Source organism: Bos indicus, chromosome 4 (genome assembly GCF_029378745.1).
Source record: "Bos indicus isolate NIAB-ARS_2022 breed Sahiwal x Tharparkar chromosome 4, NIAB-ARS_B.indTharparkar_mat_pri_1.0, whole genome shotgun sequence".
In the NCBI taxonomy this organism is placed as follows: domain Eukaryota; kingdom Metazoa; phylum Chordata; class Mammalia; order Artiodactyla; family Bovidae; genus Bos; species Bos indicus.
The window spans coordinates 35808277-35822144 of NC_091763.1; the positions used below are offsets into that span (position 1 = coordinate 35808277).

General features: G+C 37.1%; 1 protein-coding gene across 2 annotated transcripts in view; it reads left to right on the forward strand.

Annotated features, from left to right (window-relative positions):
- The window catches only part of SEMA3D (semaphorin 3D), a 230242-nt gene that overhangs the window by 103112 nt on the left and 113262 nt on the right, over positions 1 to 13868 (forward strand). For both annotated transcript variants that reach the window (XM_019958589.2, XM_070787656.1), the window contains one exon: positions 4601 to 4761. In XM_019958589.2, the coding sequence (XP_019814148.1) occupies positions 4601 to 4761 (161 nt within the window). The remainder of the gene's footprint in view (positions 1 to 4600; positions 4762 to 13868) is intronic.

Consider the following 13868-nt stretch of genomic DNA (forward strand, 5'->3'; position numbering starts at 1 on the left):
TCACTTTGTTGTGTTAGAAATGAGAAATTATTTTAAGTATGCTATTAACTCTATGTGGGAGACGTACAATTTATCCATGCCTTTGGTGAGATGGGCTTCCCTTGTGGCTCAGCCGGTAAAGAATCTGCCTGCAATACGGGAGACCTGGTTCAATCCCTGGTTTGGGAAGATCCCCTGGAGAAGGGAAAGGCTACCCACTCCAGAATTCTGGCCTGGAGAATTCCATGGACTATATAGTCTATGGGGTCTCAAAGAACTGGACACGACTGAGTGACTTTCACTTTCACTTGGTAAGATAACAGAAGATGTTGATGAGCTCTGGATATACTCTTTAGCAATGCACACATACATACAAGGGGATTCCCCGATGGTGCTAGTGGTAAAGAAGCCATCTGCCAATGCAGGGGATCTAAGAGACTTGCAGGTTCAATCCCTGGGTCGGGAACATCATCTGGATGAGGGCATGGCAACCCACTCCAGTATTCTTGTCTGGAGAATCCCATGGACCGAGGAACCTGCTGGGCTACAGTCCATCAGGTTGCCAAGAATCGGATACAACTAAAGTAACTTAACACGCAGGCACATGAATACAAGTATAGGAAAATACTATGCTCTTTATAGGTGTTTTGAACCACAGAACCATCCTGTTGCTCTGTAATGGTTTCTTGATCATGGATTATGAACATTTTGTCTGTGTCATCATTCAATTAAAATCCATCCTGTGCAGGATTTTCATAGTTAAACTGCTACTGCTAAGTCACTTCAGTCGTGTCTGACTCTATGCAACCCCATAGACGGCAGCCCACCAGGCTCCCCCGTCCCTGGGATTCTCCAGGCAAGAACACTGGAGTGGGTTGCCATTTCCTTCTCCAATGCAGGAAAGTGAAAAGTGAAAGTGAAGTCGCTCAGTCGTGTCTGACTCTTTGCGACCCCATGGACTGCAGCCCTCCAGGCTCCTCCGTCCATGGGATTTTCCAGGCAAGAGTACTGGAGTGGGGTGCCACTGCCTTCTCCAATAGTTAAACTAGTAAATGATTAATCATAACTTTGATGTATTTATTTCAGAAATAATCAACTGTAGATTTTTCAAGAATCTATTGATAGAACAAGACTGGGAATTTGAGGCCCTGGTTGATTGAGTGAGATTACAAACTGAGAACAAGGTGATAGGAAAATGAACTGCTAAAAGAACAGAAGGAGTGATTATGGTGGCTTAGGTCAAAGGTTTAGGTAGGAAGAACAAAGAATGCATTTAGGACCTAGAGGTCTGCAGAAAGGTGGGGCTGGCTAAGAAAGTACAGAGCAGACCCCCTCTGAATGGCATTTATGAAGCAACCCATTCAATCCACCACCAAAGTGGGGGGAGGGGGGAAACAAGATGAAGTCTCTGTTAAAAAGAATTATAAACTGTGGACAATTTAAAAAATCATATGCCTAAGACTTGCTGGTTTAAGGGAAGAAAAAGTAAAGCTTGGAAATATATCGCCAAATTATTAGTCTTTAACTTGCATGAGTTTTCAGCCTGCAGAGCCAGCATTCATATCTGATTCCTGAAATCCTGAGAGTATATCAGCTTTAGGTGTTAAGATACAGACTCTGGATTTAATTTTTTTTTCCTAGGCTTTTGTTGATGATCCCGTGGAAACAAAAGTGAATTTGCTTGGTTTGGCAGAAATGCAAGAAAGATAAGCTGCTTAGGGGAGAGGGAACCTGTTCCATTCCCTGTCCCAAGGTCTTTTCAAAATGTGTCAACCTGAGAAATTTTCATATGTAATGTCTGAATCTAATTATTTAGTTTGGCTACGAAGCCTCGGTAAAGCATGTTCTAATCGGTTTGATGCTAACATTGTCACAAAGCAACATTAAATCATTTTGAAATGATAATACTTAAGGTTAGTCAATATTTTTGCAGCTGTTTTTCCTTGTCAAATTTGTTTGAAACTAAACCTGAAAAAATTGGTTATGGTAAAAGAAAATAAAGCAAATGATGATGTCCTTTATTTTCCTCATTTAAGTAGAGACAGAAAATGAGATGCAATATCCTAAACATCTTCCTCCTCCCCTTAGTACCACCATAATTCAGGGACTTACCATCTTTTAGAAACTTCTGGATAGTCTCTCTGCCCCCATGTTTCCTGATTCTCATCCATCCTGAACACAGCAGCTAGACTTATTTTTGTAACGCTCAGCTATACTCTTTGTGACTTTCTCTGCATAAAATATTTTATTGGCTTTCAGTTACCTATATAATACCTAACCTCTGCAGCCTGACGGCTTACACCCTGACTACTTTGAGACAGCCTCACTTTTCACTGCCCCTACCTCTTCTCTCTGTTCCAGCATACTGAACTACTGCAGTTCCACACATATTGATTAAGTGCTCAGTTTGTCTCAGCCTCTGAGCTGTGTGCTGGGAGTTCTAAGATAAGTAAGACCTGGTCTTTGACCTGAAGGAACTCATACCCCATAGTAGGAAATGCATTAAACATGCAATATGTAAGCATAATATAAGATGGTATATACCCTGGTACAATACATTCGAGTGGTCCTCTGCTTGGAGTAAATGTTTTTTATATTTTTCCTGTAAAGTTTCTGTCTACCCTTCAGGAATGTTTGTAAATATTACCTCCTTCTGTAAGGTGATACATAATTAACTACTGGAAAGATTTGTTAACATTTTGTGTATACTTCTATTAGAATTTATTTTGCTTGTACTGTATTGTCTATGCATATCTGTTTGCATATGGATCTGTGAGCCCCTAACAGCGAGGCTCAGCCATCCCACAACCTTGTTTGCATGCTTAATACTTTCTAAGCTTATAAATATTTGTAGACAAAATAGCTTTTTAATGTTATTCCAAAACTATTTTAAAAAACACAGAAATGTGCTAATCTTCATGAGTCAGATTTAATGGAAGATGAGTTGATATTCCTTCATAGAACTTCATAGAACTCATTTGGTCCAAACCAGAGTTTAATATTCAAAGTAACACTATTTATTGAACTTTGCCTATCTTCAAGACATTGTTCTAAGAACTTCATATAAGTTACCTCCTTTAATCATGGGAATTATGAGTTGGGAAATATGACTTCCTTTTAATAGATTTTATAGAGTTTTTAAAAAATCATTATTATAATAGCTAATAGTTACACAGCACTGCCGGGCACTATTCTAATGCTGGTCATATGTTTACTGATTATTCTTCACACTTTAATAATTTATTACATTGTTTCTATCCATCATTATTCCCATTTTATAGATGAGAAAACAACAGCACAGAGAGGTTAACGTTCTTGCCCTAGATCATACAGCCAGAATTGCAAAGTCCAGTAAAATGTAATGGACTTTAATAAGTGACGAGTGATGTTATTTTCTTCTTGTTATTTAATAGTCTAGGGTTGCAGAAAATGAGAAGGCATGATTAGTACTTGGAGTAAAATATATTGAAAAGATTTGGGTTCCTGTAAACTCAGATCTAAATTTAAATTTATTTCCTTTTTTGTTTGTTTTGTTTGGCCATATCACATGGCTTATGGAATCTTAGTTCTCTGACCAAGGATTGAACCCAGGCCCTCAGCAGTGAGGCCCTCATCCTAACCACTAGGATTCAGACCTGAATTTGAATAGAAATTTGTCTATATCACAATCATAACTGAAAGACTTAGGCCTTGTTACAGCCCCAAAATAAATGGAGACTGGGACTGAGGTTATATTGTCAGCTTTGCCACTGTCGTTTTGTGACTTTAGGGCATGTGGCTTCATCTTGATGCAATTAAACACCTTCATTTATAAAATCATGAATTGGCATAAATGAACTTTTAAGGTCCCTTCTCACTTTATAATTCTGATTCCATCACTGGTTCAGGATCACATCTTCAGAATTCATTACTTCTACGTTTACATCTTCCTGTATATGTGAACTTTGTGTGTGCATGCTCAGTCATGTCCAACTCTTTGTGACCATGTGGACTGTAGCCTGTCAGGCTCCCTGTTCATGGAATTCTCCAGGCAATAATACTGGAGTGGGTTGCCATGCCCTCCTCTAGAGCATCTTTCTGACCCCGAGGATCTTTATGACCCAGGGATCGAACCAGTGTCTCCTGCATTTCCTGCATTGCAGGCGGATTCTTTACCACTGAGCCACTGGGAACTAGGCAGTGTGTAATCATCCAAACATGGATATCATAAAAAGTAGAAGGGCAAAAAAAATGGCTGAAATTTATCATATACTTAGTTGGCTGCTTCCTTTGTGCATATTGGTCATTTGATCAGTTTGCAAATCTTACTGTAGCTAGATGCATTAATTTATAACTTAAGAAATCAAACAGGGTTGTGAAAAATTTTGTATTTATTGCTTTTCTTCTAACATGTTTTATATTTATTTTGATGATAATATAAACACATCAATAAAATAGAAGTATAAGTTGAATCTTTCTAAACAAGTGTGTGCTAAAATCTGTCTGTGGTTTGCATATATCTAAATTGGAGTTTTCATAATGTACATATGCATTTATAAAGTGGAATGGTGTGTGTATGGAAGCAAATAAATATTTTGCTTAATAAGAATTTTTTCTTTCTATCCTTTTTATTTTCCCATAGACTTGCTGCTTTCAAATAGCTGTATTCCTTTTTTGGGCTCATCAGAAGGACTGGATTTCCAAACTATTCTGTTAGATGAGGAGAGGGGCAGGCTGCTCCTGGGAGCCAAGGACCACATCTTCTTGCTCAGTCTGGTTGACTTAAACAAAAATTTTAAGAAGGTCAGTTTATTTCTGTCTAGTTAATTGGATGCATTTATTTTCATCTATGCCCCTTTCCTTCTTTTCTGTTTTAAATGATTCAGCATCAAATGCAGTAGGTCTTGTGCATGTCAAAAAAGAACATATTAAAAGAACGTATTAAAAGAAAAGAAAAGAACATATTGCCTCTGATACATATTTCTGGATTTTATGGATTTAAGCACATATGCATGTTTTTTGTTAACAGTGAGTGTAATACTAAAACCTTTGAAAATATGAATGAAAGGTATGAACAGTTAATAAATGGATGCTACAGAAATTCAAAGTTTTAGACTGAAAAACTGGAAATGAGTTATTCATGAAGTATTAATATTTATATCTGTAGCAATTATACATTTTTAATTTTCAGTGAACACATAAGCATGCTTTAAAATGATAGTATGACTCTGGTAGCATTTTAAACCACACTGTCTTCTCCACATTCTAATTTTACATTCAAACAGGTTTCTTCTATGATTTCCTCACATTCAGATAGTAAGGATGAACAATGCCTCATTTATGGGCTCATTAACAATCTTACCACTTAAAGAAATATATACTCAAAACTGAAAAGCCATTACTATTGTATCCTACAGTTTCAGCTAGCATTGTGATACACAAAGCAAGGACAGCCACACTGTCATAATTATTATTAACTAGTATTGTAACTTAGTAAATATCAATAGCTATGCAAAAAAAAAAAAAAATGGATACCAAGACTAGAGGAGTTGAATGACTAATGAGGAGACATATGATCATTCTGCATCTGTAAGGTATATGTGGTTGTTTTTTCTTTCTCTTCTTTTCCATAAGAAATACTATTGCAAAAGAAATACTAGGAACCATTGCAAGGTTTCAGGTCAGTAGTTCCCTACTGTATTCTTGCCTGGAGAAGTCCATGGACAGAGGAGCCTGGTGGGCTACAGTCCATAGGGATGCAAAGAGTTGGACACAACTGAAGTGACTTAGCATGTACACGCTGAGTTAATAGAGACTTCATCCCATTCAGAAAGAGTTATTTGTAGGTCACTCTTGGACTTTGAAGCTTCACATAGCTTTCACCTACAATGACCACTTTAACTTAAACTTCTACTTATGAGGCACTTTTAATAACTAAATATCAGTTGTTCCACTATTTGAATATTATCAGCACTAAGAGTTTTAGTCTACATAGGCAAAATATTTGTCACCATATGCGTTACTATTGCTTAATGAGCACCTGCATTAGAAATATTGTTTCTGCTCTTTTAGTCATTTAAATAGTACATTCTTAAGTAGTACTTCCACACATTTTGAGGCCCACCAAAGGAAAAGGAATATTTTTTTTAATAAATGCTCAGATATGGTAAAGAAATAATCTTTGAATGTCAGTGTATGTGTACCTTTTGTGTAATCTGTGTTTCTAGAAGAATGAGCGCCACAGTATTGCCAGTAGTTCTTGACTTGTGTCAGTCCAAACACACAAACTCATAAGGTTATCTTATTTTTTAAGATGAGTATTATTCTATAACTTAGATATTGTTTATAGTAAGATAAAATAAACAGTTGTGTGGTAGAATTTGAAAAAACTTACCTTTAATTCTGCCATTAAAGCTTCATTCCATTTATTCCTTTTTAAAAAATAGTTATTTATTTATTTGGCTGTCTGGTCTTAGCTGTGGCACATGTAATCTTTAGTTGTGGTGTGTGAACTCTTAGTTGCGACATGTGGGATCTAATTCCCCAACTTTGGGATTGAATCTGGACCTCCTGCATTGATAGCATGGAGTCTTAGCTCCATGCTATGGGAATTCCCTTATATAATAACCGGGAAGTCCCCCAGTTCTTCTTAAGGGTGTATTTTTTCCGTTAGGAGTATGAGTACTTAAAAAAATTCCTAGGAGAGGTTATAGATAATATCAACTAGTATCTCAACATCAGTAAATATCTTTATGGCTCTTCTTATGAAAGAGGCCAAAGGAAATCTTCAACTTTGTGGTTTTGCTTTAAAAGACACTACATAGCTAACAAAGCATTTTTCCAAATATGTCTCAGTCTTAGAATAATAACAAAAAGCGATTCATACTTTTAAGGGAATTTGTTCTGGTGCTGTTCTCTGCCTTCAGAGATTGGAAAGGATTGGAAGAATAAGTCCATTTATCTGAACTGAGTGTATTAGATCATTGCTTAAAATAAATTCTGATAGCTAACTTCCTTCTCTGGCTATTTTAAGCAGATCTCTCTTTGGCTATATTCCATGCTTGAAATGTGCTAATATCTAATAAAATAAATGTTTATGAAATATTGATTTCCCTTATGATGTTATTGAAATAAATGGTCATTTGAACATACTATAAAAGTAGGGTCTATACTAGAGACTTTCTGTTTAACTGACATTTATCTTTGTAAAATGAACAATTCATAAAGAGGTTAGGTATGCAAAGGTAAGAATTTATGTTTTTATAGGTATTCACCTTTAAAATTTATATAAATCATGCCAATTCTAAAAGATTCTTACTCCACAGTAGCAAGTAAGTGTCAAGATGTAGTAGTTGAGCAGTGTTTAGACCTACGTGGTTTGCGTTGGCTCAGTGCCCCTCAGCAAAAATCCAGACTCCTCTGTGGAAGAAACCACACATGCTGGGACTCTGTGGGGCTGAAGGATTTCCTTTGTATTCTTTATAGACTAAAGCAATCTACAACACATAATTGAGCTCTGAGTGACTGGTTGGGAATTTTTTCCTCTGGGAAATTTAAAAAGAAATTGTGTAGAAAGTATCCAGTTGGAGTATCAAAATTTAGGATATCTATTTATTTGAACTTTTTGTACAAACAAGGCTGTGCCTACTGAAATAACAGCCATTGTCATTTCATATTTGCCACAAGAATTTAGATTGGAATCACTAAAAATAGTAGCAAAAAGTCATTTCATCATAAATATTTAATAATATTCTTCTTATGATCTTAACTCTGTTCAGACTAGATTTTTGAGTCTTATATAATAAATGAGGCAGGTATATGAACGGGGCAGGTATATGATCAATAACCTTTGAGAAAATAGCCATAGAAGGAGAAAGTTGAAATTAGACCTTTCAGGGCATTTCCTCTGTCTAGAAAGTCAAAATTAAATAGACGACTTTTTTTCAAATTCTGACATTTAGATAAGAGGGATAAGCGATCCTTTTTTTTTTTTTAATTTCTACAGAGACATAATAGACTTAAAGGCAAGTATAAGCATTACCAGGGACATGATATCCCAGAATTTAAGGAGGCTTTTTCTAGAGTTAATCTGTTGTTGTTTAGTTGCTAAGTTGTGTCTGACTCTTTGCAACCTCATGGACTGTAGCTCACCAGGCTCCTCTGTCCATGGGATTTCCCAGGCAAAGAATACTGGAATGGGTTGCCATTTCCTTCTCTAGAGGATCTTCCCAACCCAGGGATTGAACCCACATCTCCTTCATTGGCAGGTGGCTTCTTTACCATTGAGCCACCAGGGAAGCCTCTAGAGTTGGTCCATTAGTCCTCTATTTAGTTCAGAAATGTGAATTTCTGTGAATTTCTCTCAGAAGGCTTGAGACAGATAATGCACATTGACTTGATATTCCTTTCCCCCAACACTAGATCAAAATGGAGCAATTAGATCCATTCAGAAGGGATCCCATTCCAAGGGCAGAGATCTGGATCTATATTTAATCACTCCCACTAGTTTTGTTGTAAGTTGAATTCCCCCAGAGGCCAAGTGTAAGATGAAGATTAGCTTATAGAGTATTTGCAAGGGAGGGTTTCTTGGGATCAACATACATGAGGGCATCACTTAGGAAGTAGCATTAGACAAAGGGAGAAACAAGCTCTGATGCAGTCTGAACAAAAGCCTCAGCTGACAGACCATGATGATAAGGTAGCAAACATTTCAATATTTTCATCTAGTGTAAGTGATAATATCATTTTTCAGCTTCATTTATCTAGTAAAAGAGAATATCCATTTTTCTCCCTATCACATCCATTCACCATGACCATTATGTTATCTCTTAGAAAAATAAAAATCTGATCATATTTCTTCTCTGTTTATAGACTTCTGGCAGTTCTCGATTTCCAAGGAACTTGCATAAACTTCAGGATTCTGTTGACTGCTAAGTCCTTCCCATCCATTTCTACCCTGTTTCCAGTCTCCTTTTTACCCACTCTTCCATGTTCCCTCACTAGCATTTTACTTTGTTTGCCTCTTTCTCTTTCTTTTACTCTAACTGCCATGTTAGTTCCTTCCAAAATAATTCAAGTTTTGTACTTTGCTACAATTTCCTGAAATTGCCATTCACTTTCTTGCTCATCTCACTCTTCATTTTTGAAGGCATCTATCTAATTTAACTCTTTTACCGCATCCAGTTCTCCAAGGGTTCCTCATCCTCAGGAGACCTAACTATCTCTGTGTTTACTAGAACATTTTATATATTTGTTGTTGTTCAGTCACTCAATCATGTCCAACTCTTTGCAGCCCCTTGGACTGCAGCATGCCAGGCTTCCCTGTCCTTCACCATCTCCTGGTGCTTGCTCAAACTTATGTCCATTCAGTTGGTGATGCCATCCAACCATCTCATCCTCTATCATCCTCTTCTCCTCTTACCTTCAAATTTTCCCAGCATTAAGGTCTTTTCTAATGAGTTGGCTCTTTGCATCAGGTGGCCAAAGTATTAGAGCTTCAGCATCAGTCCTTCCAATGATGTTTCAGGACTTATTTCCTTAAGGATTGACTGGTTTGATCTCCTTGCACTCCAAGCAACTCTCAAAATACTCCAACACCACAAAAAGCATCTCTTCTTTGGTGCTTAGCCTTCTTTATGTTCCAGCTCTCCCATCCATACATGACTACTGGAAAAACCATAGCTTTGACTATACAGAGGTTTGTCAGCAGTGATGTCTCTGCTTTTAATACACTGTCTAGGTTTGTCATAGCTTTTCTTCCAAGGAGCAAGCATCTTTTAATTTCATGATTGTAGTCGCCATCTATAGTGATTTTGCAGTCCAAGAAAATGAAGTCTGTCATTGTTTCCATTGTTTCCCCATCTATTTGCCATGAAGTGATGAGACCAGATACCATGATCTTAGTTTATCAAACGTTAAGTTTTAAGCCAGCTTTTTAACTCTCTTCTTTCATCTTCATTAAGAGACTCGTTTGTTCCTCTTCACTTTCTGCCATAAGGATGGTGTCATCTCCATATCTGAGGTTATTGATGTTTCTCCCAGCAATCTTGATACCAGCTTATGCTTCATCCAGCCTGGCATGTCCCATGACGTACTCTATATAAAATTTAGATAGGCAGGGTGACAGTATACAGCCTTGACGTACTCCTTTCCCAATTTTGAACCAATCTGTTGTTCTATGTCCAGTTCTAACTGTTGGTTTTTTACCTGCATAAAGGTTTTGCAAGAGGCAGGTAGGGTGATATGGTATTCCTATTTCCTTAAAAATTCTCCAAAGTTTGTTGTGATCCACACAGTGTCAAATGTCCTATCTGATAGGGCTATTATCATCCATTTTTATAAATATATCCCCCTTTTAATAATACACTCCTTGAGTGGGGGAACTATTTTACATTCACTTTTGAGTCTCCTTTAAACACTGTACAGTATCTTACCCATCATTTCAGTTCAGTTCAGTTCACTCTCTCTGTCATGTCCGACTCTTTGCAACCCCATGAATCGCAGCATGCCAGGCCTCCCTGTCCATCACCAACTCCTGGAGTTCACTCAGACTCACATCCATTGAGTCAGTGATGCCATCCAGCCATCTCATCCTCTTACCCATAAAGAATACTAAATAATGTTTCCTCATTTTTTTTGAGTTGGTAATTTTGTTATCTTCTTTTGAGTGTGAGACCAATATATTACTCTTTAATCAATTAGTGTGCTTTCAGCTTAAAGGCACCTTACTTGAGCTGGTTAAAAAAAAATAAGAAGACTTATTAAACTATAGAATAAGTGTCTAGAGTTTGAGTGGCTATATAAAAGGTAATATCACCTACTTAGCAATAATACGAATGATCTGGTTCTTTCTGTGTTGGCATTATCCTTAGGTTTGTAGAAAGGTGGCTGTAGCAGTTTCATGGGCCACATCCAGACAAGGGAATACAAAAGAATAAAAAACCATTACTTACTATGTCTCATTCCTAGGAGTAAGGAAACCTTTTAAAGAATTCTGCCTTGCATCTCCTTGGCCTAAGCATGTCAATTCTAAATCTTATACTTGAAAGAGGGTTGGGGAAACTATGATTTGCTTACATCAGCCAGCTACTTTAGATGGAAGACCTGTTCACAAATCGGTCATTTTACAGACATGGAGGAGAAAGCAAGTTATCTGAAAAAAATAATTTTCATAGGGGAATTTTCTTATTATTAACAGATTTCCATAGGCAAACATGAAAGTTTTCTCAGATAATCAAAGACTGTGTATTTTCTCTTTGGAGGAAGTTATAAAGATTAGCTAGTTCTACAAGGAAATTATCTGGAAGGATTTATTTTTCTTTCAGGAGATATCTTGGAAAATATTCACTGCAAGTAAAAATCCTTGAAATAATTTATTTTTCTCCACACTGTATGGTAAAAAATTAAAAACCTGCTAACCTTTACAAATACTTATCTTGCTTATGTAAGAGTTCATTTGCCTCTATAAAACTTCTCTATGGTTATTTAATCTAAGCTTTTAAAATCTAATCCACTGCAGTTTTTTTTCAAATCTGCTGATATCCTGTTTTTTCCCTACAATATTGTTAACTGTTGTTCGGGTGATACAGTCAGTAGGGATTACATTACAATTTAACTCAGAGAATTAAAGACTATATCATTATTGTGTAGTACTAGATTTTCACATTATACACTAAATATTTAATGTGCAGATAACATATGTTTTTAACAAATCAAGTAAATAGACTTAACTTAAGAATCCTTGGGAATATGACCTAATGGAATTGTATCTAAACTAATTTTGGCTTGAATGATTTGGGGTTGAAACCTATTATATGTATTTGTAGAAGTAAAACTTGGAATAATTTTTAGTAACTGAACTTTGAATAATTTTTTCTTTTGGCCTTCTACCTAAGTCATTTTTTTTTTTTTAATCTTTTTCATAGAAAACTTTGAGTGTCTATTACTGGTGCTAAGAACGTGGTGTGAATACATGCTAAGTTGCTTCCATCGTGTCTGACTCTTTGCGACCCTATGGACTATAACCATAGGATGGGAAAAACATGTTTGAGAAATGGGGTAGAAAAAAATCATTTCTTCCCTCCACATGTAAATTTCTCATGTGTGCATGCTAAGTTGCTTCAGTCATGCCAGACTCTGTGATCCTATGGACTGTAGGCCACCAGGCTCCTCTGTCCACGGGGTTCTCTAGGCAAGAATACTAGAGTGGGTTGCCATGCCCTCTTCCTGGAGGTCTTCCTAACCCAGGAATCAAACTTTCCTCTCTTAACATATGCATTGGCAGCTGCGTTCTTTACCTCTAGCGCCACCTGTGGCCTCAGTTAAACTAAATTTCTCTGCCCTAACCCTTAACCTATCCCATCTCTAGAGTCAGAGGAATTTTAATATAGTCCTTGAAAAAGGTGGTCAACTGCAGACAGACATTTATATCCATTTATCATTCATTTATAAGTGATGCATGAGAAACCTGTTCAGGGTAGACATCATAATAATGAAAGTGTTTGACAGTTGTACTGTATGGTTTAAGGACCTGTGGCTTCTAAACAAATTATCCTAAATTACACAGTATCTGTCACTTTGACTACAAATGAATATTTTCCACCTCAGCCAGCCTTAAGTAGTTCTAGCAATAATTCATGTAAAATCCAGAGCTCTCTCTATTGTAAACTTTAGCAATAATATATACAAGCTAAAAGTCTCTCACTCTCTCTTCTCACTCTTTCTTTTTAATGGAATCATGGTTGACAGTTAAAAAAAAAAAATCCAATACTCTGTTTGGTTATGTTATTTAGTTGGCTTCTTGACTTAATAAATTATTGGGATCCTTCTATCTGAAAATGTAACTCATTTTGGAAGCAGTTCAAACCATGCTTGGGTGGAGTTAGTCTCTAAACCAGGATGTAAGCAGAAAGGTCACAAAGGGAATGATTTATTAAACTAAGTACTGCCTTTATATCTAATGAAGCATTTTTTTCTTGGTTTTCTTTTGTTTTCTCTCTTTTTTTTCAAGTAGGCTATAGAGGCCAATGAATAGACCAATGAGAAACAAGCTTACTCTGAAACTACAGTTATCATTTATTTCACCTGCTAATCTAACAACAACTTTTATGTCAACTCATGGAGCGTAATAATAAGCAACTTTATGTTACCTTCCATTTCAATCTACTCTGTGGGACTCTGTTTTCTCCCTGGACCTGTCTGACTTCAGCAGACCCCATTGCTTTCCAGGTCACTCTTGGGTAGTCCACAATTGTTACCCAGCAGTTAAAAGGTCCATTCTCATATAACAGAGCATTCAACCTCATTTAAAATTCTCCCTGTTTGGGCATGCCATGGGAGGGAGGGCAGGCTCTCAAGTAGGGAGAAATTTAGAGGCTTCTTCACTCCTGACTCTACTTAACACCCCTCCTCTTTTGTGAGCTGTTACACTCAGTGTCTGACCCTCTAGTGTCATATTAGAAGGAGGGGAGAGGAAAGGGGTTCAGGGAAGTACCTTTTGCCATCACCAGAGAGACCTCACTTCTCATCTGTCTGGCCTTGTCAGACGTTAAAGGGTGACTTTTCTTTCATAAGCACCATTGTGAGTTTCTGGAGTTTCTTCTCTTGCAGTTCTCTGGATAAAAGTGACTGTACTTCTGTTCTAACCAGTGTGTCCTGATTCTGTATCCTGAAGCAGGTTGCAGTTCCATCAAGTGTTAACTTCTAAAGTCTTTTCAATCTATAGTCTTGAATAGGATCAAGGGGACCTCATGCCCTCCCATTTTTGCATAAGCATGGCTCCCACCTGTCCCCTAGGAAACTGTCATGTGTATTTTCCTGGACACACTCTGGAATTTCAGGTTGATATCAGTATGGCCCCTGAGCCTGGCCTCTGCTTCTGCTGCAACCTATCAGTCTCTCTCATTCTTTAC